The sequence below is a fragment of the Arvicola amphibius genome, chromosome 9, assembly GCF_903992535.2.
Source record: "Arvicola amphibius chromosome 9, mArvAmp1.2, whole genome shotgun sequence".
Taxonomy (NCBI): Eukaryota; Metazoa; Chordata; class Mammalia; order Rodentia; family Cricetidae; genus Arvicola; species Arvicola amphibius.
Genome location: NC_052055.2, coordinates 42,266,631 through 42,294,468, shown reverse-complemented (window position 1 = coordinate 42,294,468; position 27,838 = coordinate 42,266,631). Strand labels below are relative to the sequence as shown.

Sequence of the window (27,838 nt, the reverse complement as noted above, 5' to 3'; positions counted from 1 at the left end):
TCAGGAGTTCCGGGGTGTTGGGAGATCGATGACTATGGGAGGATTAACAGGCTGATAGTTCACAGTGCATACGGATGCATTCACATAGGTGGTGGTCCCGTCCGCCATGACACCATAGCCTGGAAAGGAAGCACACACTTGTCAGACCAGGACCTGGAGCTGTCTAGTGGCTGTGGCAGCTACATGTGTTCTGCCACCATGGGCAGGACATGTGTGGGGCAAGCTACTGCAGCTCTCAAACCTTCTCTGTTAAGTGGAAATGATACTAAGAGGGTGGTTCTGAGCCTGCCATGGGGGACCAGCTGAGGTCACGGCCCATATGCAATGCTTAGGGCAATGCATGTCACGGGAAAGCACATAGTAAGTCACTATCATCCTTAAGTCGTCTTCCTAGCCATCAGCATCATCCCCATGGTGTCCTCGGCATGCTCCCTGTGACCACTGGCATCAGATGTGATCAGGAATAGTCACCTGATTTCCACAGTCCCCAGCATCCCCGCAGCATCAGATATGATCAGGTGTGTCCATAGGCTGCATCACCATATCGTCATCATAGCCACCATTCCCATCCCGCTCACTGTCATCATCCCCATGACCACCAGCATCAGCATCGCCAACAGCAGCTGCATTATCATCAACATCACCATCTTTATCACCATCCCTGCCATTGCCATCATCCTCATCTCGCGACCTGCAACATCACCAGCGTCCTTATCATCACCACCACTGCCACCTTCGTCACCATGGCGTCATCATCCCCACACCATCAGCAGCACTGTCACCTGGACGACATCACTACCATCTTTGTTGCTGTCCCCGACACTGCCATTATCACATGGCATCATTTGCACCATGAGTGTTCTCCTCCTCTCCAGCCCTTATCCTTCTCCATACCGCTGCTACCACCCCGTGACCATTGTCATTGACACCATCGCTATTGTCACCCTCACTGTTATAATCACCATACTGCTATCACCATCGCCAACACCCCCATCATTGCCAGCACTGCCCTGTCATGACATCACCATCCTCGCTGTCTTCAGTGTCACTGCCACCAACATCTTTGTCACCACTGAGAGCCTCAGCCTCACATCACCACAGTCACCACTGCCACGTTCCCGTCTTCCAATCACATGCCCTCCCCCACCGCCTTTGCTTGTTGAGATCCCTTCTTCTGGCTCAGGCTGTCTTCACACCAGAAGGGACACACTTTCTCCCTTTCTTCTCTGAAGCGCCATTTCACCTCCACAAATATGTAGGGGTATGGTTTGGGCCCCAGGCAACCTTACATATGTTGGCCCTGCATGCACACAAGAGGGTCCATGATAATCTCAGGGCTCATGAGCTGCCCTACGAGCTCTTATATTCTGCCTTTGGCTGCCTGGCTGCTGCCCGGCAATCAGGGAGCTTCTTCAGGGACCAGTGTGCTCTGCTACCTTGACTTCCAAGCACACTGCAGAGATGCCCAGAAAATTGTTAAGAGTTTGTTTAATTCCAAGTTAGAAAACTATGAGATGTGGACAGGTGAAGGCCCAGGAGCCCTGGTCCCACCACAGCCAGGGTCAGCGACCAGTCAACCCTCCTGGGACAAGCCTTATCAGTCCCTATCCCAACTCAAGCAGCCACATGGTTCCTGTCCGATGGGACTGTGAGCCCTGCTGGTCCCTGTGTGAAAACAACAGCAGGAGTGTGGGGAGAGGGTTACATCAGTAGTTGAGATTAGGCTCCAGGACTAATGCCTGAGGACTAAGCTGGTGTGCATGGATGGGCTGTGTGGGCAGTGTGGGTAGTTAGGACTGTGAGCCACCTGCCCACAGTGTGGCCAAACCTGGCACTCCAGTGAGTTTGCCTTCTGCTAGTCAGCATATCCACACTAACCAAGGCAGCAAGCCTGTGAGGCGGTCTATGCATGGGCCGCAGAAGCAGGCTGCTTCCTGCAGAAGTCAGTGAGGGAGCTGGTGAGCAGGACTTAAGGAAGACAAGAAACCCCTCAGAAAGGCCAGTTAGAAGCACCCCAGTGGGAGTTCCCTCTCCATCTGCCGACTCACCTTCATGAATGTGGCCAAAGACGTGTAGCCGCGGCTGGACTCGCCTCTGGACGGTGTTGAGCAGCTCCACGCAGCCCACGCGCTGCATCTTCTTGGGGACCCAGTCTAGAAAGCCTGTGCGGGAAGACAATAAGGTCACCGATGGAGACAGCGGGCATCTGTGAGTGCAAACTGGGTGGCACCTGGAGCCCTATGCTACAGCCCCAGCATAGCTGCTTTCTCAGTGCCACAAGCTCCAGAACCCTGCCTCTGCCCCTAGAGAGACGCCTAGTCACCAGGCAGCTCCTGGAGGCTCAACTTCCCTTCGTGGGTAGGGCTGTGCTAAGAGGTTTCTTCACAAGAGCCAAGGGGAGGCCAGGTACCTGGGCCCAGATGCACATAACCACTACAGATCCCAGCCCATGACTGCTCCTGCAGCCCCAAGGGTTGTGTGTGCCACCCATTGCAAAGAAGAGCAAACTGAGTCCGTGGTGTCCATGGTACCCCAGTGGCTGGAAGCAGAGTGGAGCCTCCATAGCCTCAGAGGGAGATTTCCAATACAAAAATGTTCTCTACAAAACCACATAGAAGCTGAGGCATGGCTCTGTTGGTAGACGGCTTGCCTATCAGGCAGGAAGCTCTGGGCACTTGTAGATGTGACGGTGCATGGCTCTGATTCTAGCACAGGGAAGGTGGAGGTGGAACTATGAGTTCAAGGTCATCCTCGGCTACATAAAAACTGCAAGGCTGGCCTGGGATACATGAGATGGGAGAAGGGGTGCACAGAAGCATGAGCTAGTTTCCTTGGCTGAGGCCCGCTGTGTCTGTTGGCCACCAGCCTCCCAGAGCCACCCCATATGGTGGTGGCTTATTATCCTCACATGGCTACACAAACGAAGAATAATTGATGCCTCGAGTGAGCAGTCAGGTTTCTGTCAGCCCCTCTCTGTTTGGGTGGATGAGACATGCTGTAGAGCTGCCAGCAAGGGCTGGAGAGCTTCAACTCAGTGCACCCAGCAAGCTTCGCTGGGAGAGACAGAGTGCAGCCCAGGAGAGGAGAGGAGAGGAGGGGAGGGGAGGGGAGGGGAGGGGAGGGGAGGGGAGGGGAGGGGAGGGGAGGGGAGGGGAGGGGAGGGGAGGGGAGGGGAGGGGGGGGGAGGGGAGGGGAGGGGAGGGGAGGGGAGGGGAGGGGAGGGGAGGGGAGGGGAGGGGAGGGGAGGAGAGGAGAGGAGAGGAGAGAGGGAGGGAGGGAGGGAATGAAGGGAGACAGACACGGCACTGGGTGATGGGGTGGCCGGCTTGGGATCTGCAGTAGTTAGGGTCTGTGGCTCCTAGACCTTGCACAGACAGGTTCATATCCCTGTGTCTTGGCTTCATCCAGCTGTCAGAAGTGCTGCCCTAGGAACTGGAATCATGTAGGCCCATCTTTATGTGGCAGTGTGGGCTGACAGGGCTGGGGGTGGGACTCTCTAACTGTAGTCACCCAATTGCCCTGGCAACTACAATCTGAAAGGAAGTGCATTAGAACCGGCTGGGACACCACCTGGTGCACAGGCATTCCCAAAACAGGTGTGCAGCGTGCTTTGTGACTAGGGCAGGGCATCTGGAGAGAAGAAGCCAAAGGATGGAATTCTGGATAAATGGATGGATGGGTGGGTGGATGGATGATGGGTGGATGGATGGATGGATGGATGATGGGTGGATGGGTGGATGGATGATGGGTGGATGGGTGGATGGATGATGGGTGGATGGGTGGATGGATGATGGGTGGATGGATGGATGATGGGTGGATGGATGGGTGGATGGATGGACGGATGGATGATGGATGGATGGGTGGATGGATGGATGATGGGTGGATGGGTGGATGGATGATGGGTGGATGGATGGATGATGGGTGGATGGATGGATGATGGGTGGATGGATGGACGGACAGGCGGGAGAGTGTATGGATAGGTAAATGAATTATTGCCAGATGGATAGATGAATAGATGATAGGGGGTGGATGGATGATGGGAGATAAAGATTGAAGATGGGTAATGATGGGTGGCTGAATGGAGGAAGGATGATGAATGGATGAATTAATAAAATTGATGGATGATGGATGGATGGATGGATGATGGATGGATGGGCAGGTGGATGGATGGATGGGTGAATGAATGATGAGTGGATGGATGGATGGACGGATGATGGATGGATGGAAAAAGATGAATGGGTAGAGGAGGAAATCCGGAAGGAGGGAAGAAAAGGAAGCGGAGGAAGTAAGGGGAGAACAGGAAATAGAGAGGATGAGGGGGTGGAGGGCCACAGAACCCACACAATTCAGATGAAACTGAGGAAGGACTTGGCCCATGGCCTGGAGGCCCTGGCTGGGATAGGCACAGCTGGGTCAGCAGCTTGTTGTGCTGTCCCAGCAGAGGCCTGGGCTTCAAGTGTCCTCCACTGAAAATGGAGAAGGAGCAGCTGCCTAGGAGTGGAGGGCAGTGAGGAGCCAGGGTGGTCAACACAAGGTACAAGCCTGGAGGAGCGACAGCAACATCAGAGAAGGAGCTGGGGGCGGGTTAGATGGATAGGAGAAGGGACTGGTGGGGGCCAGGCAGAAGCCAGGGGGTCCGAAAAGTGGCAGCAGGTGAGCAACAGGCTCAGAGTTAGGGTACAGCAGCCAGGGGCAACATCAGGAGGTGGCATCCTCGGTCCTGGGGGCATTGGCTAGGTGAGGGCGACACCCCAGCAAGTCAGACCCAGTTGACCAACCCAGGGCTCCACTGGGCACAGCCTGGCACCAAAAACTCCATCCTCCAGGACCCGGTCCAGCCTGGGCAGGTGAACCAGAGCTTACCCAGTGGTGGTCCGTGAGTTATGAGGATGTCAACACCTTCCGGGATGAGATTCCACTTTTCCAGCAGCGCTTGCCCTCGCGGGAGGTTGAATCCCCAGCCATAGAACCAGGGCTGCCTAGGAGAGAAGAAGGGCACTTTAGGGAGGGTCTCAAGGATGGCACAGTCAGAGAGAAGGGTACAAGGCCAAGCAGCCATGGCGACCAGCTACCGTCAGTGCAGCCAGACCGGGGTGAAGCAGACTCCAGGAACAGCAGCCAAGCAGTACAGGCAGCCCCTTAATTTGCCGACCAGCACACACCACAAGCTGGGTAAGGCCAGGCATTGCCCCCACGGCCCCTTGTGTGCCCAAAGTTGTCACCTTGAATCCTACCCTTGGCCAGCATGGCTGACATCGATGGCTGTGAACCCAGTGATGCCCCTACACTCCTGGCAGCCACCAACATGACTACTTAGGACTTCCAGGGCTTCCACAGAACCTCATGTAAGAACTCCCAATCCTATCCTCGTAGGCTCTGAGCTGTAGGACTGCTTTTTTTGGCATCAAGCCTGCAGTGCTGGACCTGGGCATGTGAAGCATGGGTGGCCACTCTAGGTCATATGGTGGGGGGTGGCGGTTTCAAAGGTCCTTTTTCTATGTCAGACACTGGCGCTGGAGGCAGATAAATGCTGGTGAATGGAGCAGAGGGCCCTCTGGTCACTGTGGTCAGGACATTTTGATCCTGTCACTGTGATCTGGTCACTGTGGTCAGGACACTGTGGTCTTGTCACTGTGGTCAGGACACAGAGCAGACCTGGTACCATGTCATAGCCAGCACCTCAAAGCTGAGGCTGGCTCCTCATCACACAAGCCTCCAGGAAAGCTTGCTAAAGACAGTTAGCACACACCAGCTACCACACCCAGCCCTGACTCTTAAGTCGCAGGTACCTGTGGCTCCGCCTGATTCCTCTGTCCACTGGAGCAGGTTCCAGATCCTCCAGTGGAGGAGGTGGCCCTGTCCCTGGGCTGGGGACCATGATTCTCACTTCAGGTAGATGAGAGGTGAACCAAGGATCAAGGCCCAGGTACAGAATGGCCACCTTAGCCACAGGATCCCGGCACATGGGAAGTGTCCACCAGGGGACAGTGGTTAGACTGGGATTGGCCACTGGAAGAGCAGCACAGGCAGAGGTGACCCTGTCAGATGCCTCCTCCCTCAGACATGCTGACTCATGCCTGCTCCTGCCCATCTTCAGCAGCGTTCTTCTGAAAGAAAACAACACACATACACACGTACGCACATACATGCACGCACGCACACATGCTACTTACACACAGCTTCAAGGGGGCCCTGGAGTCAAACTGACTGAGGTCAGGATAGTCCACCACTTGCCACCTATACATCTTGGATGAGGGGTGAGTTTTAAGAAAATGAGATTGACCACAAGTGGTAAACACCTGACTCCTCCAGAGCTCAGTGTCTGGGGTTCTCTGTTTAATGGAGGTGGCACTGTCTGCTCAACAGTGAGAACTCAGTGCCCTGCCGTGGCACCACCATCCTCACCCCCTCCGTCACCATCACCTCCACCATCTCTGTCACCTCCGTCACTACCGTCATCACCTCCACCATCCAGTCTGCACATCCACAATCACCATCCCTGTCACCACCATCACCTCCACCACAGCCTTGACCATCATCACTGTCACCATCCCCATCACCTTGACCATCTCTGGCACCACTTCCATCCGTATTACCACCTCCACCATCAACACCTCCATACAACCATCGCCATTATTATCTCTGCCTCCACCACCATCACCTTCATCGTCGTTCATCATTAAAACCACTATTACTATCATCACCACCAGTATCACGATCCCTATCACCTCCATTACCACCATCATCACCACCACACCCATCACCATGGACCACTCCTAAAAGCCACCCACAAAGTCTGGGTATAAGGCTTTATCTAGGGGAAGGTTTTTCATATTGCATTTTTGATGGCTGGCAAGATCACTTCTAAAGGGGAAGCAGGATAGGAGACCTCAGAGAACCTGAGAGCAGAAACGGAACTTCAGCTTGATAAAGGGTTGTATGTGGATATCCCCATCCCCAAGTCACACACCCTGGTAACAAGGTAAGGGTCCTTTCCTGCCACGGCCCTGGTTGGTGCTGGCATCCCCCTCTACGGATTCCAAGGGCTGTGCAATTTCTCAATCACCGTCTAGGATTCTCGGAACTGCAGCTGAAGGCACTGTGAGGTGGGGATCAGAAAGACCACGGCAGCCCCAAAATCACTGAGCATCCTGCCAGCACACAGGATGGGGAACAATGTGTGACTACCTGCTGTCTTCCCAATACAGGCTTCACTTTTCAAAACTCTAATCAAATATTTATTCTGCAGGACAAAGCCCCATCAGTGTGGAGAAGAGGCACCTGTTAGTGTTAGCGCTCCTGAGCCACTGCAGGGGTAGGTAGCTCTTAGAAACACGGGAAATAGCCCATGGACGCCCAAAGCCAGCCCAGGCCACACTGTCTGCCAGCTTTTTCTCACCGGGCGCCACAGAGCCTTACTCTGGAGGGAAGATTGGACAGACTTTCTCATGGGGATGCCCAGAGGAGCCATTCCACACCCCCAGGACAACACCGCACTCTTGGCAGAGCCTGTGGTGACTCAAACCCAGCAGGATATTTAGCCCCAAACTGTTCCACTTCCCCTCCCCACCTCTGTCCTTTGTTTCTCCTTCTCTCCCTATCTTACCCCTCCCACCTGTGGGCCGTGAGACTCTCCCCACTCCCATCCCAAAGCACAGGTGAGCTTCTACCTTGCTCCCAGCCAGGGGCAGCAGTCAGCAAGGTCCTCAGCTCCTGGAAGTCTGGGGAATGCCTGCCCCCTCTGACAGGTTGGGATGCCATCCAAGCAGGGTCATACTGACTCTGCTCTGGACCGACCCTTCACCCCTCCCAGGCTTGACCCCCAAGGGTGGCTACTGTGTCCTGCTAAGTGCAACGCAGAAGAAGAGGGGCTGATAAGGATATGGCTGGACACGGCAGGGGGAATGTGTGCACACAGGCAATGCCCCAGATGCCATTGTCTACCATTATCACTGGAGAGCAGAGGGAGGCAGAGCCTGAAGTCGCATTTTTGGAAGATATTTCTGAGGCGGTTCCAGGAGGGCTTTTCCCGGGGCGATGGGCAGTCCTGGGTGGCTGTGCTATAATCAAGGTCTAAGCAGACTCCAGGGGTCCCACTGAGGCCTTTGGGCCACCATGGCCCGGGCACAACTACCAGTCACTGCTGACCCAGGAGACAAAAGAGAAACCATCTTCAGTGTGAAGTCTACACTGGAGCCTCCTGGGGTGCTGTTTGGGGTGCACTGACCCTTTGTACCCAGGGAAGCCTAGCGCTCTGAACAGCCACAGTGACCAGCTCTCCGTATGGCTCTGTCACATTTCCCAGGAAGGATACACCCATCCTGCCCTGGCCCTCACTACTATTCAACTCTGGAATACCATCCATGAACGCTCAAGCCAGGATACCGGGGTTCCCAGGAGTCCCTGAACCAGCTTCTACCCCAACCCAACACACGGGCCTGGCACCACCTCCACCTGCCACTGGCCTCCCCATCGAAGGCTCCTCGTGGCTACAGAGAGTGGCCCATCAGAATTCCGACTGAGCCGAAGGCAGCTTTATGTCCTGAATCCCTGTCTTTCTGTTCTAAAGTAACCATTGGAATAATTTTCTTACAGAATGATAGTTGCCATGACAACCAGAGCAAATTTTCCTTTTCTGAAACAGATGTCTCATTTAGTTGAAAATTAGAATGTGAGCAAACCCATGGGAAAAATTAATTCAAACTTTAACAGAGCGCTGAATACAACGTAATCTCTCCGAGGTTAACCCCTTAACAGCTTTTCTGTGAGCTTCTGCTAACCTTCAGATCAAGCCTAATTAGGCCTGCTTAGCCAATACAAATGACCTCCTTGTGGCCAATCATTACAGGGTCCCGCTGAAGCGTGAGGTTCAGTTCCCTGAGAGCTGATGGGGCTGCCGACACTCATGTAGAGCAAGCAGCTGAAGCAGAGCCTGTCCAGCCCCAGTTTCTGCTTCCTCGGAGCAGGCATTAAGCTCCGGAGTGGGCATCGTCCCTGGGGTTCAGCTGGGGCAGAGTGACCCCTGGCTGAACCTATTTCCTGAGCCTAGTATAGGGCAGTGGAGACCCCAGGTGCTCCTGAACACTGTGAGGACATCCACAGAGGGGCAGCTCAGGGGTCTCTCAGTCTCCCCACCTATGGGGGAGGCTTCTACCACCCTGGCTACCACAGACACAGAAGCTGGGGTGCAGAGCCATACCTAAGGGATACAGTCCATAGCCAGGCTCCCTTTTCCAACCCAAAATGATAGAATGCCACCCTTCTATGTTACCACCCTCCACATTTAGCTGCTCAGTTAACCATTGGGGTGGACCTGCTGGAGGTCCTCCTTTAGGCACAAGGGACTGTTGGCGCAGAGAAGGCAAGAGGCGTGGCATATCTGAGGATGCCCGGGAGCAGAAAGGACTGGGGTCAGGATCCCACACACCTGTACCCCATGCCCAAGTCTGTGGTGGATGCAAAGAACCCCCTGGGGTGGGTAGGCACCAGCTCCCTCTTCTACTGGAGCTTCCTGCCTGAGCAGCTCCCACAGATTCCTTGGAGCCTTCGGCCCGACTGAATAGAAAAGAGGACCCCGAGTCCCTCACAGGTTCCCTGTGACTACTCCAGATCCCTCCACGGCTCCCCGTTGCCTCCAGGACAGTCCTCGTGGCACACAGGGCCCTTGAACCCACCTGGGTTGACTCAGACAAATCAGCTCAGGTCCCTATAAAGTTCCCACACAGCCCTGACTGTCGCTCTCTGCTCTGTATGTGACCATACCACCTATCCCTAGACATCGTCTTCAGCTGTCCCCACATCCGAGGTCCTTCCCAACGTCTCATATTCATAAGGCCCAACTCAAAGGCCATCTCGTCCAAAAGTGTCCCCTCACCCCCCTCCTTAGGCACTGGATCCCCATCCCTACCTTGATGGTCTGGACCAGCACAGGGCCAGTGTCCCTTACACCTGGAAGAGGGCTGGGCCAGGGTGGCCCTAGGGGAGGTGTGTCCAAGGAGAGCATGAATGGAAACTGGAATATGCCAGCAGGTGTTCTGCTTGAGTGCATATTAACACCCTCCCGTGCCCTCCCCTCTGCACTCTCCCGTCTGTACTTCCCCTCTGCACTCTCCTAGTGGGAGCCCTGCCCTAGGCTTGCCAGTCAAGCTCCAAAATGACAGCAACTCGAGCATGGATGTCCACCACCTGCTCAGCTCCCTGCTGCCTCCCCTCTCAAGGGCCTGCCTAGGTGGCAGTGTGTGACCATTTCACAGGGCAGAACCTGGGCCCCAGTGACCTGCATTCTGATGCTCAGAAAGCTTGACAGCTGGGATCCTCGCTACCTCCACAGTGGACTCGGGTACAGAGAGGGCTGGCCTTCTGGTGGCTGTCCTCAGACACCACAGTAGCCCTTTGCAGGAGACCCGCCCCTAGCTTGCTAATTCTAATTCCCTCCTCTTAAGGCCCCACTCACCCTTAGCACCCCAGCTAGGCTGTACCCCCTTTGCAGAAGAGAAAACTGAGGCTCAGAGAAACCAGGGATAGGAATATAGCTCCTAAGCCCAGAATCTAGACTGCACAGAGGGGACACCACCTCCTACTCTGGGAGACACTTAAGTCAGCTGCCCCTCTATACCCATGGGTGCTGGCATGCTGAGGCCAGAGGCTGAGGGAGTGGACAGGTTGTAGCCAGAAGCCTGAGGCTGCTGAGAGTAGGCAGCGCCCAGATGTCTGTCACACATGCACCTGCTGGGGCCACAACCACAGCCAGCAAGTCAGCAGCAGAGACTGTAGAACAGCAGAGTGGGTCCCTTGTCATTCCTAATTAATTTCCCCCACCCTTCCAATATGCGGAATTGCTCATCTTTTGTTTTGCTGGGACTCTGTGCAGAGGTGGCAGATGATCGTCTCAGACGTTAATCTTGAGTGGGAGAGTGAGCGGGCGCACAGCAGCCTGCTCAAGAGGACAGGCAACAGTGAAGCAGTGGTTCAGGGAGACAGAGATAAGGATAGGAAGAGGGAAAAGAAGTGTGTGTGTGTGTGTGTGTGTGTGTGTGTGTGTGTGTGTGTTTGAGAGTGCATTCAAGCATACCAATTTGAATGTGTGTAACTGTGTGCCCTTCTGTACCTCCCTAGTCTACCTGTGCATGTGTGCACATACATGAATAGATTGTGAGTGTGCCTGTGTGCATGTGTGTATCCTTGAGAGTACACTCCTATCAAGCGTACCAATTTGAATGTGTGTGTCGCTGTGTGCCTATTTGTACATCTCTAGCCCAGCTGTGCATGTGGACACATGAGTATGTTTGTGTGCACATGTATGTGTTAAGGCATATAATATATATATATATATATATAAAATGAATGTGTGTGCAGGCTTTTTTGTTTATTGACTATATTACATCCGTGTATTGAATGTGCACATGTGCACATTTCTGTACACAATCAGCTCAGTAGAGTCCAGAAGCCGAGGATTCTCTTCCCCTGTCTCAGAGACTGTCATAGACACAGCGTGCCAGGTCTGGAATGCTCAGTACCAGTAAGAGGAGACAGAAGAGGTGAGCAACAGTGGCCCCACTCACAGGGTCTCTCAGGGCCTGAGCTGTGTCTGATGCTGCCGGCCCCCATGTGGCTAGCACAGGTTGCCCTTGTTTTTCTGCGGAGAAGCTAAGCCTAGCCAGTCATATAGACAGCTCCCTGCAACAGACAGGTGGCTTCTGACTGTATGTGGGCTGCAGACAATAACAGACATTACTGAGGTGGCTGACCACCCCCATGGCTCAGTGCTCAGCAGCTGCCTCACCTCTCATAGGTAGGCTAAGACTCAGCCATAGGAGAGCAGAGATGTGGGAGCAGAAGCCCAGCCTTCTGCAAGGGGCCACCAGAGGGCAGGCCAGTGTCGGGGGAGTCTACCCACTCTAGCACCAGCTGAGGCTGTCACCCTGCCTGAGCAGAGCAACCCACACACCTGCCTCCTACCAGGGCTGACATCACAGGCCAGTCCCTCAGTGTCTCTGCACATCCCCAGCTTGCTCATGACACAAGATAGCATAGTCCTATCTGTTCATTTGGGACAGAGATCAAACAGAACAATTCTAGGGAAGCCACCAAGTACCAGCTTGGGTGCCATGAAGGCTATAACCTCGAGCTAATACCACCCAAAGATGCAAGACGGTCCAAGGCAGATGCTGTGTGGGGACTTCATGGGAACGGTCCTTAACATCAGTAGGACAGCAAGAAGCTGCCAAGCCAGGGAAGGGGAGAGAACAGGTGTGTGATATACCTTCAAGTTAGGCCCCCAGGGCTTCAATAGATGAGCAGACCACAAAGCCCTCATACAGTGCATACCCTGATACAGTGCCAGATCTTCTACCAGAGACTCCAGAGCCCAGAGCTCCAGCAATGGTCCCCAGCCCACAGTCAGGATGTCCCAAGCCAAGACACCGGCATAAGGTGGTTCCTGCTGGGTACACTCACAGACTGAGGTAGGCAAGCCCCTCTGAGGGGCAACACCCTAAACTGTGCATCACACAGGGTTGTGCTCCTCCCCTGGCGAAAGACATTCACGCAGCACCTCACTGTGGCCATCCTGAGGGCACCACGCTTCCGTCCCTGGACCAGCTCCCCTTCGTCCTTGTGGGGCCCTCCTTCATGGCAAGTCACCTCGCTTCCCGAGTCTCGGTGCCTTCTATAAAATGAGGGACAGGTGGGGGCCTCGCTAATTGTCTTGGGGATTGTGCTAAGACAGACACACCTGTCACATCAGCAGGCTTCCCTGAGCACCATCCCAGGCAGACAAGGTTCCCAGGCTGCTCCACTCCTGCCCCAGGCTGTGCAACAGGCCTGCTTAACGGAGCAAAGTAGGAGACTGGGGATAAAGGATGACATGAGCGTCCATTCCGGACCTGCCCACGGAGACCACGAGCATCCTACCCGGGCCTGCCCACAGAGACCACGAGCGCCCACCCCAGGCCTACCCACGGAGACCATCAGATGCTGCTCCATGCCTGAATGAAGGACTGTTATCTGTGGCTATGTACTATGTAAAAGCAGCTCTTATTATCCCTGACCCCAACACCGGGTGATCACAGCCCGCAGCATGATGAGGCACCAACCGTGTGCCAGGCAATGGTCTACATCTGGCCTCTTTGAATTCAAAGGACAAGGGGACTCCTTGTGTCAACCACCTCACAAAGCCAAGGTCCCAGCTACAGCCACACTGCTGGCACCTACACGCCAGGCTGGGTTCTCAGTCCAGTCTTGCAGAGTGCCCCCCTGAGGCTCTGGCTTCTAGAGACAAGAGAAGCCCCCTCCTAAAGCCTCAGGGTCCAGCCATGATGGGAGGCAGCCCAGCCAAACACAGAATCCGTATCTGAGCCCAGCCTCCCAGGCACAGGTCCCGCAGCCGCTTCCCAAAGTTCCGTGTCTCAGCAGGTTTAGAGCCCTTCTTTCAAAATACCAGAAGTAATTAGAGCAGATGGGCCTGCTGCGTGCCAACTTCACTCTCTCTCTCACTCCTTTCTCTCTCTCTCTCTCTCTTTTTAAAATCAAGGCCTTTTTTAGTTAAATGAGAACAAAAAAATGCATCCAAAACCCATAAATGAATAGGGTATATATGCGGAATTGGAAAAAAAAAAGGCAGGGTTTTGCAGAAAATTACTCCATCCTGTTCCTGCAGTTAGTTATGCCCCAGAACCACTCTGGGTGATGGACGTGTGCCCGATGGCAGCTGAGGGACCAGCAACAGTGTCCAGCGTCCCACAGAGTCACTGTGTGCCCTGGAGGGAGGCAGGTTTCCCCAGATTTTTGAACTTTCTTTACCTTCCAGATGTTGGAGGGTGGCAGGCCAGGTCAAGGGCACAGGGAAGTAAGCAACTGGCCTTTGGTGTCCTAGGGAGAGTGGGCAGTGTGGTGAGACAGGAGATGGCACTATCAGGCCATGGTTGTGCAGAGTCCAGCCTGACACAGGAGCCTAGTGCAGGAGGAGTTGGTGGTGTAGGCCTGAGGCAGAGCCACAGACAGATGCACGCACAGGCAAACAATCAGGGCAGGGCTTGCAGTGGCTGCCCCATGGCTTGGAATCCTCCCCACTGAGCACTGATCCCCTGGAGAAACATCAATCAACATAAGCCAGGTACTGTGCCGTGCTGGGCTCTGAAGTTAGAAACAGAGATTATGTGTGATAGCGGGCCCTGGTCCCGAGTGTTCCAGAGAGCAGAGGTGATACTAAAGAAGCCAGTTGTTAGGGTGATGTGTGACACTCCAATCCTGTTCCGAATAAGCTGGTGGGGAGAGGGGCAAGAGCAGACCCAGTCTGCCTTGTGGAGGCAGAGCAAAGCACAGACTTTTCCTTCATGGTGCCTGCCAATGGTGTCTACAGGGAAAACACAAAGTGGGGACCTCCACATACACACCTCACATCAAACACCACCGTTCCCAGTGGCTCCAGTGCTCAAGCCTGAAAAGCCGGCATTAAGATTCTGGGGGGCTGGTAAAAAGGGGGATCCTGTCAGCAGGACACAGGAAGCCCTTGCCAGGAAGAAAAATGCAGACATTCAATCACACCAAAATACAGGTCTTCTATGAGTGAAGAGAAGATGGACGGCCATCTGAACGGCGTCAAGTGGCCAAGGGCTCATCCCCCACTCAGACACAACGAGACACTCTAGAAAGCACTAAGAAAGAAAAAAAAAACAGGGCTGGCCAAGGGGCCAACCCGGTGATAAGGCATAGGTGATAATGCATAAGGTGATAAGGGAACTTGCCTAGCATGTGTGAGACTCTAGATCCCATCCTCATGTCACCAAAACCAACCAAAAGACAGACTATCCCTGCCCCAAGTCATGGACTAAGCAGAAGACGTAAGCGCTTCAGAAAAGAGAGATGTGGGCGGCCAGAAACCCTGAAGAGGCTCCAAGCCCCACGGCAGCACCAGCACCCACCCAAGAGCAAGTAAAGCCTTATGGTACCCAGTGTTGGCAGGCGGACAGGTAAGCAGCGGCTGGCAGGGGACGTCACTTGGCAAACTGGCTTCGCTGAGGAGCACAGGGGGCGGAGGAAACGACGCGGATGAAGTGCTTGAGAAAACGTGAGGACCAGAGTTTGGATCCCCCACACTCAGGTAAAAGTGAGAGGGCAGGGGGCTCCAGACAATCGCCGCTCGCGTGCGGACCCCTCGTGCAGTGCAAGCGGATCACCTCTTTCCTAAGCCACGGGGATTTCATACCACAGTCCTGCGTGTATTTTCCCACCTTGATGGTGACCTGCTTATCACCCCCGACACACACATGCTGTGTGGTCCACCCCAACCCCCTCTTGGCATATCCATGCCTCTGAAACCACGAAGGATACCTGAAAGCCGCACATCACCAATGTGTCCAGGGAGGGAGGAGCAATAACCCCGCCATCCACATACTGGTTAGTTTTAATCATCGACTTGGCCAGTCATCTGGAAAAGGAGTCGTGATGAGGGACTGACTGTAGATTAGGCTGGTCTGGGATGTGTCAATAACTATCAGTCATTCTGTCCCACCATGAGCTAGCTGCCCTAGGGGTAGCTGACCAGTGCCAAGGAGTATCCACCTCAGACCTCAGGCCACAGCTGAGATTTTAGCCCAGATACCTTGCCCAGGTCTGAGTGGCATCCGTAGCCAGGTCAGGGGGTTCTCAAGCTATGAACACACATTTAAGGGCTGGTTTATACCACTTTAAGTGTGTGGCTTCTAGCATCCCTGGGACTGGGATCACTGAGGGTCCCTTCTCTACCAAGGGACTTGGGAGGGTAATGTCCATCCCTGTCCTGTGACTCACGTCATCATCATGTTTACTGGTCAGACATAGGCCTCGGGAAGGCTCTACAGCTCGGCCAATGCTTCTGCAGCTCCATGGCAGGACTGGAACCTGACTCCTAGGTGACAGGGCCAACTCACCAGGCCAGAACACTGGCAAGAGTCACAGAGGCCTCACTACCAGGGGCATGATGGCTGCCCCCAGGGCCTCCTGAGACAGGAGGAGGGAAGGCACCTATAACCCCAGCAGTGACACAGCTTCCTGGGTGTGCATGCACATGCACACATGCACAGGGTGGGGCTCTCCTGGAGAAGTCACAGGGAGGCAGCGGGCCACACCCATCCATCTCAGCATTGCAGGGGTCCTCAACCCCTTCCCTGGAGGGACACTGAGCGAGTTTACTCTGGAAAGCCTGGTTCCCAGTAGCTTGGGGGAAGACAGGGCAGGGCTTCCAGTCAAGAACCCGGGGGCAGAGGCTCTGGCTGCCCAGCCTGTGGTTCTGTATTTACTGTGACCCACACTGGGCCTGGAAGAGACGCTACAGTGCCCACAAGCCTGGTGCCCTCTCCAGCCTCGTGGCCTTTGCCTTTGCCTATGACAAACCACACCCTCCCCCACCTCCTCAGTGCCCAGCTCTCTCCATGGGTGCTTTCCCCAGACCCCAACTCCCAGGACTTCTTCCTGAATCAGAGGACAGCTGCTGACCACCATTTGTGACCAGGGCAGGAACCCAGACATCAGTGTCTACATTGGTTGAGTTCCCACCAGGTCCATGAGGGCTCAATGGATGCCAGGTTCTCAGTGACTACTCATGGATGACTTGATACATTTACTAATGAACCAGGGGAATGAGTCTCAGGCCTCCATGTACCCTGGGGCACCTGAGTGGTACTTAGGAAAGTACTGCATGACCTTAACACAAAGGGCAGAGCTCCCCAGCTGTCAGGAGCTGGGGTACCTCTGCCTTGGTAGCCCTGGCTGAACCATGTGTCTACCTGAATTCTTCTTTCCTATCTATAAAATGGGGGTGGTTGCCAGCCTAACCCTCAGCTGGCATAAAGCTAACCCCCCTTCTGAGGATGCCCCCTTGATCATGAGTTGTGAGACCCATGACCCACTGATGGTGCTCCTCTGTCCCTTCATCCAGACACACCTCAAGCCCTGCTATAATTAGTGGCATCATCTTCCCATGACTCAGTGGGACCAGAGGGGCTGCCTGGAGTGGTGGTGTCTTGATTGTCACAGCCTGTGTGTGCGGCACGCTGCCAGAGACGTAGCCTCCCCAGCATGCAGGTCCCAGAGGAGAGGGGACAGCTCTCGGGACTAATTCTGCGGCACCGCAAAAGCAGATCCAAGCAATCAGCTCATAGCAGCTGAAGGTGTAGTGAAATACTGCCATTTTATCAGGCTGTGTGTCACCTCCTGCCACCTGCTCCCAGCCCCAGGTGGCCTCAAGCAAACGGACACTAGGCCAAGGAAAGCCTGGTCCTATCATAAGCACAGACAGACTGAGAAATACAGGTGCCCCTCCCCCAGCCACACCTCCTTTAGTCCTAGTTCTAAAGCCCATTCCAACAGGGAGTGTTCTGGATTCCATCGAGCCCTTTCAGGAGCACAACTACACAGCTTGCTGCCCCCTGCCTCCCCCACATCCTATCCCTTCATGTGCTCCTGCTGACAGAGGTCTGTGACCAGGATAAAAGAGCTCCTTGATCTCCAGGCCTGGGGGAAGCCAGGAACTAGAGAGGCCAGTAATGTCCACATTGAAAGTCACAGTGGGTCCACTGGTGGTTGGAGTTCAAAGCAGCTGGACAATAGCTGAACTGGCAGCTGGCCTCCCCAAAGCCAGCTCAGTGATGAGCTATGACCTCCCTTGGACAAAGGATCACACACGTAGGAAGCCCTAGTTCTAAGCCACCCAGCTGACTATCAGGAGGGCTCTGATGAGCCTGGCTGTTCAGTGGTCAGACCCTGAGAGCCCTGCCCACCTCCACCAACCCCCTCAACCTTGTTACTAGACCATGTAGGAAGGGCATCCTATCTTACAAGCACTTACGGCGACTGCCGTGGGTTCAGGGGAGCCCTCTGACATCTTATGGCCACCAATTGGAGGAGGGCACACTGCCACCCCTTTTCTGAGAGGTCACCCAGTGATACCCAAGGTCACACAACCTACAAAATGTGAGGGTAAAATTAAACTCAGTTATTTTGGTCCCCAAGCATGTGTCTAACCTTTACAATACCTTTTCTTAAGGGGGAACTTTGTGTGTGTGTGTGTGTGTGTGTGTGTGTGTGTGTGCGTGTGTGTGTGTAACATGTCATGAGTTAGTGTAATGTATGTGTTGTACTGTGTGTGTGTACTGTGTGGCGTCTATGTGGTGCAGTGTGTGTGATATGTGTGTAGTATTGTGGGGGAGTGTATGAGTGTGAGTGTGTGTGGTAGGTTGTAAACCACAGAGCAAAGAGCCAGTCCCGATTCTTGACCTCATACACAGAGCCCCCACCTCTCACTGGCCCCATTCCACCTTTGCCCTGTCCAGACTGTGCCAGCCTCAGTACCCAAGCCTTTGCTCACGCCTCCCATTATACACTCCTGCTGAGCTGCTGCTGCATGAGCCGGCTGCTCCAGACTGGCCCCTGTGGCCTGCCAGGCAGCTTCAGCCACCTTCTCACCTCCTCACCCTTGGTTTCAAGTCCCACACATCCGTAAGTGCCCAAAGAACCTTTACAGACACCAGAGAGTACATCGAACCCTTAAGCATCACAAGCCTCAGGCAGAGACAGCAGGCTCCCCTGGGGAACGGGTCAGGCTGGCACCTGCCTCCCCTCCTGGGCTTTCTAAGATCCAGACAGCTTCCTAGCCCACATCAGCCTCAAATCACCCCGGGACATCAAACACGACAGCCCAGGGTTTCCCAGATGTGCTGTGTCTGCATGGCTCACCTAGAGCCCTTCACCCTGCTGTATCTATGCCCCAGTCAGTGCCTCTGCCTCCCTGCCTATGTGAACACTTGTCCTCTCCTGAGGCTGGGGTCATCCATCTCCTCTGAAGTGCTTCCACTCACCCGGCCAACACTTCACACCCTACGGCCACTCAAGGGCCAATAGATCTGTCTACTTGTAGAAAGATCTAACAAACCGGCCCCACGAGAGTATTGTGAAAGCTTCGATCCATGGACCAATGCCATGATGCCACAGCCAGCATCACCACCATCTTGTTCATCACCTGATCATCACCACCACCATCCTCGTCGCTACCAACCTCACCACCACCATCATCATACCATCACCACTGCTGCCATCACGACGTCACCATACCCAGCACCATAATTATGACTAACGCCATCCTCACCATCCCAACCATCTTCGCCATCATTGCCACTGCAGCCAGCAGCGGCATCCTTACAGTGAATACCACGTCACGGACACACTGGCCATCACAAAGACAGTCCGGACCCATGGGCACTCTGAGAACCACCCAACCAGGTGACCCGATGAGTTCTGAGAGAAGTCCCAGCCTATACCCGGGTCTCCATCGGAATAAGGCTTCACTGTGCATGTTTTCAAACAGCTGCTGTCCCCACACAGAAATGTGTGTGGTGAATCCAGCTGCAGATCCCACATGCCTTCCTCCAGTTAGGTAGATGAATCGTCTTCCCCACGACCACACACCGTTCTGTGGGAGGACAGAAGACAGGCAGAAAGGGGAGATCCCTAGTGCTAAAGGATCATGTTTAATATCCGAAAGTGAGGAAGCTTTTTTTCCCCTGCCTGTCTGCGTCACCATAGACAGTCAGGGAGTTGGAGACAATGGCACCTGCCTGCGTGTAAAACAGAGGATATAAGTGATGTCACCCTTCCTTGATTCCAAATGGGAAACTGAGGCCCAGGGGTAACGGTGGCCTGCCTGAGGTCAGACAGAGAGTGAGAAGGGCAAAATGAAGTCCCACTTCCTCTGTCCCTTTTGCACTGTCCCTGAGCCTCAGCTTTGGGTCCCTAGCACCTCTAGGAGACAGGAGTCACCAACACCGCTCTCTCGCCGTAACCCGAGGTGAAGATGGGGGCCGGGCACACTCACCACGGGGAGCCGTAGATCCTGAAGCCACGCACCGTGACCTCCGAGTCCTGCAGGTAGATGCAGTTGGTCAGCAGCGACTGGACATTCTCATAGTTCTCCGGCTTCAGCTTGGACACGGACGGGAAGTAATAAAAGTCCTGCTTGATGAGGTCAGCCATGAACTCCTGGTCGAAGGTCAGCTCGTGGTTGCCCGCAATCACGATCTTGTACTCGTAGGGCAGGCTGCCTGTGGGGTGGACAGGCACAGAGCAGGCTGCTGGCGGCCCTTCTGGAAGCCACAGAGCCACCAAAGGGAGAGAGCTGGGATCGCCCCTCCCCACCCCCATCCTGTGCTGTGAATTAGAGGAGGCAGAGACCCTATCACTGCCTCTGGCTCTCCCTCCTCTACTGGCCATCAGTCCTTGAGCACAGGAGCAGGGTCCTCCCCACACTTAAGCTGCAGGGTGCCAGCCTCACCCTCTCTGCTTCCAGGCTGCCACCAAATCTCTCAGCTTTCTCCATCTTGGGCTCCTCAGCCTACACATCCCAACAGAAACCTCCAGTTCTCCATAGAGCCCCCATTCAGACCTTCAGAGATGCTGCACTCAGGAAACCCTAAGTGCCCAGTGGCACCGACATGGAATTCACAGTCAAAATGAGGTCCAGGAATGCCCGACCTTTGGAACACTATGGGGTGACGCCATCCGCATAGTTCACACCGAGAACCACATGATCAAGTTACAAGCTACAAAAAAAAAACTAGCTGGGTGGTGGCAGCGCACACCTTTAATCCCAGCAGAAGCAGGTGGATCTCTGAGTTCAAGGCCAGCCTGGTCTACAGAGTGAGTTCCAGGACAGCCAGGACACAGAGAAATCCTGTCAAATAAATAAATAAATAAATAAATAAATAAATAAACAAACAAATACAAGTTACAAAAAACAGGAGGATAATAGTCTTGGAGTGACAGGGCCGTGCCTACCTACAGGCCCCCAACCCCATCAGCCCAGAAAACGCCATTCTCCCTGCCCTCGCTCCGTGCCCAGGCTCCACGCTGCTCAGCCCTCTGCCTTGGCTGCTGCGCTCAGGAAGCTGTGATGGCTCTGGAAGCCCCCGGTTTGGATAAAAAACGAAATGTTGGGCTGTGGCGATAGCTTAACTGATGACGTGTTTGCTCTGCCTCGTTCCAGCCCCAGAACCCATGTTGTTGTGTTGTTTTTAAATCCAGGTCTGATGCTTGTAATCCCAGTCCTAGGGAAGTGGGGAGAGGTGGGTCCCTGGGCTGACTGGCTAGCTGGCCTAGCCTACCTGCTGAGCTCCAGGTCAATGATACATCCTGCAAAATATCAAGGCAGAGAGTGCCAGAGGATAACATGGGCACTGACCTCTGGCCTACGTACACCACACACACACACACACACCACACACACGCACGCACACACACACCACACACACGCACGCACGCACACACACACGCACACACACGCACACACACACACGCGCACACACACGCGCACACACACGCGCACACACACGCGTGCACGCACGCACGCACACGCACACACACACACACACATGCATGCACGCATACACACGCACGCAAATGCAAACACATACAGCCTATGTGTGCACATTCACAGAAGAACCAAGTTCTGTCTGCCTTCTCAGCAACCCACACTCAGGATTTAGAATCAGATTCAACAACCATGTTGAGACTTGGCCGCCGTGTGCACTCTGGGAAGAAGCTTGATTCTACCCTCATGTGACAGCCAGGACAGGCAGGTCAGGCTTAGGGCCTTGTGAGGTGATACACTGTGACTTTATTCAGTCCCTGCTGCATAATCCGCGAAAGACAGAAAGGTGAAAAATTCGGGGTCTGCTTGAAGCTTCTCACCAGCTGAGGACCCAGGTTGCCGACATAGTCAGCGTCCCTTTCACACGGAGATCCATGACGTTAGCATGGCAGCGAGCTGGACTCAGAGCCCGTGCATGCCACCTGGAATGTGCCCTCACTTCTTTCCGCGTGTCACCTGCAGTTTCCTGCGAGTCTCGCTAACAAGACAATTTGTTCACAGGGAAAGCGACTCTCAACTCCCTGCATAACCCTTGTGACCCAGGGCTTTACCTTATCAGCCATGATCCTAGCTACTGTACTCCCTAAACCACCCTCTGAAGTCAGAGAGACCCTTCGAAACCTTTGGAGATGTAAGTTAGAAGCCACTAAAACACATCCATGACTACTGGAAGGACAGTTAAGGTCAACTTCTCCTCTCTCCCTCTCTCCTCCCTCTCCCCCACTCTTTTCCCTCTCTCCCTCTCTTCCCCCACCCAGCACATACCCACACCTGGGGTACAGTAGTGCATACTATCTTTTGCCCAAGTAACACCCCACTCTCTAATACCCATACTTAAAACTGCCAAAATTTCTTTTGGGGCTGGAGAGATGGGGAGAGATGGCATAGCAGTTAAAAATGCTTTTGCCCTTCCAGGGTACCTCAGTGCTGTCCCTAGCACCCACATGGGAAGGCTCACAGCTGCCTATGACTTCAGTCGCAGCGGATCTGACGCCCTCTGCTGGCCTCTGCAGCTGGTGCGCTCATATGCCCACAGACACAATTTTAAATCTAATAAACCCTGATTCTGTTCCTCACTGACTTGCCCTTAAGTTCTTTCCTGTAACTTAGCCTGGCACAAACTCCCCAGCTCCCCCTGACATAACACATTCTGACTGTGCTCAAACAGAACAATCTAGAAGCCGGTGACACACTTCCCCAAGCCTGCCCGGCTGAGACTTACACAACCTACCCGGCCACTTGTCTAACAGTCAAGGCAAAACTGCGGGCAACCACTCATTTTCCACCTGGCCAGGGCAGTGTGGTCACAGATGAACTCAGAGGTGCACACATCCCCAATCTGCACACTGGTCGATCCCCCCCCAAGCCTGCTGATCAGCTCCAGGAAGCCACAATGATGGGAGAGGTCTGAGTCCCTGGCTCAGTTCCACCATTAACCCCGTGTGGTTTCACACCAAACTGTGCCTCAGTTTCCTCACACGTGAGATGGAAACAGGAACACCTCCCCTGTGAGAACTCTGGCTCCACAGAACACATTGAATGGAAATGGACAAAAACTTTTGCTATTCAAAAGGAAAAAGAAATCAACTCCTCTGAGCCAGAATTTGTCCAATAGATGCTACAAGCCCCATCCCATCTCCAGATATATTTAGCTTGGTACAACTTTGTTTTTAATTGGATTTGCTTCCAGAAATAAAAATTTGAGAGATTCCCAATAAAACTTCACTTATCCAATATTTCGTTATTATTATTACTTTATTGTCATTAAATAAATGATCCTAGCTCAGTCATGGCATGCTGACTATGCACCCCTTAGACCGGATAAAAATACCCATTTTTTCCAGTCCCCACCAGTCCTGTCGTCTCACAGAGCCCAGCTCACCCATTTTGAGGTGCCATCTGCTGTCAGAGGTATCTGGAGCCTTGCAATCACTGTGCCCTGGCCTGGGAGTTCCAGTGAAGATGCGGAAGATGGGGGCCTCCGTACCCCGTCCTGAGGCTTGACACAGCCTAGCCCTTGGCGGAAAGCCTCAGAATCAGGGGAGTGAAGGTGTTAGCTACGCCCATCTCTGTTCTTAGCGTAAGCCTGGTGAATAAAGCCACCAGCAGCACTGTAGCTGAGTGACGCAGGTAGCTGCCAGAACTGGGGACCGAGTGGGCAGAGCGGCAGAGAGGAGCAGTACAGGCCACCCATCCCCGGAGCCCACGTGGGCAGTTGTCCTGGTGTCATCGAGACCTTGATTGCCCACAGAGTCATCTGAGGTAGAGGTCATCAAGTGTATTCCGTATCTGAGGGCCTCAGAGCTGAAGCCAGTAGGCGGAGGGGCCCCACATCTCAGAGCAGGGGAGGGGCAAATTACAGGTGTTGACCAACTCGGTACCTCTGGGTCACTGACTCAGAGTCCTCCAAGGCCACCAGAGTCAGCCTGGGAACCTCATCAGTCCTTGCCCAAGCACAGGACAAGGACCGGACCACGTCACAAGAGAACCCAGCAGGACGGACAGGGTGGCCTCCACTGGCTGCCAATGTTCCTGATTCATCCTGGCTTCCGTTTCTCACCACCCATCCATCCTACTTCCAGTGCCGGTGAAGCTGGGGGCGGAGCCACACTAATGGATTTCTGTCATGTCTCTAACTGGGGATGCCACTTAAGCAAATCATCAAATTACACCAACTGCACAATTCCATTTGCTTCTGCAGCAGTGACTCCCTGGGGGCTGGGTGTGCATGAAGCTGTCAGCTCCCCCCAGGGGTTCCCTCCGGCAGACAAGGAGAGCTGAGGAATAAAGTCTCCAGTGATTATAATAGCACACAAAGGGTCACTTCCTGCACCCGAAGCCAGGCTGCAGGCCGGAGCTGTACCTTCCCAGCGTGACAGATTCAAAAATCCATTCCCTTCAACAAGATGGGTGTCAGAGGGAGCGCCCTGTCCCTGAGATGGAGATTTAGCCATGAGTACATCTGCCTGGGTGGTCAGCTGGAATTGGCAGTTCACCTGCTGCCTGTGACCTCTACAGACTCTGAGCATTTTCTTTCCTTTTGATATCTGAGTAAAATGGTTTGGCTTGCCTAAGCATAAGACAAGTCAGCAACAGGGTGACCAAAAACCATGGTGGACAGCAGACACTTGGCACCAGCGTGACAGTATGGAGGTACTTTCTGAGCCATCATGAGGAAGGATGAGAGGATGGACGGACAGATGGGTGAATAGGTGGGTGGGTAGGTGGATGGATGGATGGATGGATGGATGGATGGATGGATGGACAGATAGGTGAATATGTGGGTGGGTGGATGGATGGATGGGTGGGTGGACAGATGGGTGAATAGGTGGGTGGGTAGGTGGATGGATGGATGGGTGGGTAGATGGATGGATGGATGGATGGATGGATGGATGGGTGGGTGGGCAGATGGATGACCAGATAAATGAGTGAGTGGGTAGTTAGTGGGCGAACGAGCAGGTGGATGGATAATTGAGTGGGGAGCGAATGGATGGGTGGGTAGGTAGGGGGTAAGAGGAAGGATGGCTGAGTGGATTAGTGGGTGGGTGAAAGAGTAAATGGGTAGGTGAATGGATGGGTGATTAAATGAGTGGGTGGGGCAGGGGAGCATACGTAAGGGTGGATGACTGAAAGGTGTATAAGTGGATTTTACATGCATGCATGCCAACATGGGTGGGTAGATGGACACACAGGGAGATGAGCGGAGAGATGGGTGGAGGGACACTGTTAGTGGTCAGTCCACCCTGGGATAGCTCTGTCTCCTTCACATCAAAGGGGGCTTCATCTTCCCGTATCCTTCCCTCCAACTGTTCCTGCCAGGGACTCCCTTCCTTTATCCATCTTCATGGTCCATCTATGGCACATGGAAAGACTGGAAGCCAGACGAAGGCTCTTCAGCGGCCTGGTCATCACTGACTTGGGTGAAGCCACCTCCTCTGACCTAGGGTTATGATCCCTTGCTACAGGTTCCTCTTCTAGTCCCACAACCCAGAACCTCTCACCGACCTGAGTGTGGCTAAGATGCCGGAAGCTCCTGGTAAAAGCATTTCTGTGTAGCGTCACCCTCCCACCCTCTACCTGCACACAGAGAGTGTGTGAGCCCCCCTAGTGCCCAGCTGCTGCAACTCCTGCTCCCACCCCCAGCAGAGAAGAGGTCTGACAGCCCAGGAGCCTCCAGTGCCCAGACAGGAGCGTGGCCCCTGGGGCGGGGATGTTCTGCAAGCAGAGGTGGGGGTGATTAGAACACACCATCTAAGACCAAGTCACACTGTCACCCTGGGGAGCCAGGAACGGCACATGCGGGAAGCCAGAAGAGGCAGCCATTGGAAGGTCCCAGCTGGGGGCAGCTGGAGCAAGAAGATGACTTAGATAGCTAGCTGATAGCTGTTCCAGGCTCAGGGTAGCAGCCGAGTCCAAATGCCTTTCCTTTCTCCCTGTCCTCCTCAGTCCAGAGGCAGTTGAGACCTTGGACAGCCTGGCCAAATGCACAATAGGCTGGAAGCCTATGTTCTTCATTACTGGGCTCTACTAGAAGCCTGAGTCCAGCCCTTCTACGCTGCAGCCCCTGGCAGATGTTCTTCTAAAGCTAAATCTCCATCTCAGGGACAGGGCTCTTCCTCTGACAAGAGCAGTCTAGGGACCTGCAGAGGCCCATGCCCTTTGTGGGATAGAGTAGAAAGTGAGCCTTAGAGAGGATATGGAGTTGTTGAAGGTCACAGAGTGGGACAGTGGAGACCTAGGACCTGAACCCTGGCCTCCTGCTCAGGCAGCACTCCAACAACGTCTTAGTCACTGTTCTATTGCTGTGAGGAGACACCATGACCAGGGAAACTCTTATAAAAGAAAGCATTTAACTGGGCCTGGCTTACAGTTTTGGAGGCTTTGTCTGTTTTCATCATGGCAGGGAGCATGGCAGCATGCAGGCAGACTTGGTACTAGAGAAGGAGCTGAGAGTTCTACAGTTTGATCTGAAGGCAGCAGAAAGAGACTGGGCCTAACGTAAGCTTTTGAAACCTCAAAGCCCAGTGACACACTTCCTCAACAAGGCCACACTTCCTAATCCTCCTAATTCTATCAAAGAGTTCCACTCTCTGGTGACTAAGCATTCAAACATGTGAGGCTATCAGGGATATTCTTATTCAAACCGCCACAGCCAGCCTCTACTGGGACGTACCCCACGAGGGTTTTGAGGGACAGGAGAGCTTTGGGGACACCGAGGAAGACCAGAACAGTGGTTTGAAGGACACCCTAAGTCCTGCAATAGGAAACACACCAGATGGCCTTGCAGGGCGCATCAGAATGCTGATCCCCAACCCTTGACCTCAAAACCAGCCTCTACCCCTGGCTCTTCAGATCTGGTGGGCACCCCCTACCATGCCAACACAGTGACCCTCTGCTGTCCACCCCTTCTAGCTTGCTAGCTGAGGGTGTCTCAGTGGGTAAAGAGACCACAAACTGTCCATCAGGAGAGCAGATAAGGGTGACGTGTGGTTTTTTTTTCCTTTGCATTTGCCAGATGCATGAAGTCCAAGAAAATTCACAACAAGCTTCCAGGGGCAGCAAGGTTGGGGTACACAGAACCTGCTGGAGGACTCCTGTGGGAGCCTGCTTCCTAAGTCCTGACATTAATCTCCCTCCAAAGGGGTTACCATTCTTTACTGATAACATGTGCCATGCCATAGGAAGCACTGCCTCCACACGGCATGCTCTCCACACTCAAAGAGAGGCACGCATATTTCTGCACTATCAGTGCCGGTCCCGGAGTGGCGCATTGCACCCGGCGGGATTTTAGTGTGCTCTAAACACAATGACAATCAGGAAAATGCCCGCTTATGCTTTTTTTCCTGCCCATTCCCCATCTCACAGAACACAGCGGAGGGGGGTGGGATAAGAGACGGTGTAACGATCTCTGATTGCATTTTTAGTGCGTCGCTGACAGTTCTGGGTTTAAACGCTTGCCAATGTCTGGGAGATTCGAGTTAGCAGACGGCTTAGCGTGGCGCAGTCTAGGGGAACATTGGGAAAAAGCTAGCTCTGAAGTCAGCAGCAAGCTGCCAACGACCCCTAAGCCATAGGGCCATGCACACAGCATGGGCCATGTGGACCAACGATATGAGGAGGAGAACATCCCATGTGTGACCTGGACGGGGGGAGGACAGTGAGAGTCGGGCAGGGGAGGTGCAGGATATACCTGCAGCCCTGCAGTGACATCCCTGGGTCAGGCACCAGGACTAGAATGTATACTTGATGCATCTTGACATCCTCTGCAAGCACGGACCATAGTCCTCAGTATGCAGAGGAAGGCAGCAGGGCGGGGTACCAGGCTGCCAAGCACAATCCCGTCTCTACCTCCCACTGGCTGGTCAAAGAGGGGTCTCCAGCACCCTCACCTATAACCTAAATGCTCACTAAGCTCATCATGAGCTAGTGAAGATAGGAAGT

At 53.9% G+C, this 27,838-nt stretch overlaps 1 protein-coding gene across 1 annotated transcript in view; it reads right to left on the bottom strand.

The window, feature by feature from the left end:
* The window catches only part of Mpped1 (metallophosphoesterase domain containing 1), a 62,250-nt gene continuing 34,412 nt past the window's right edge, over positions 1-27,838 (bottom strand). The window contains 4 exon segments of the mRNA XM_038343951.1: positions 1-119; positions 2,049-2,162; positions 4,864-4,979; positions 19,847-20,072. Coding sequence (XP_038199879.1) covers positions 1-119; positions 2,049-2,162; positions 4,864-4,979; positions 19,847-20,072 — 575 coding nt within the window.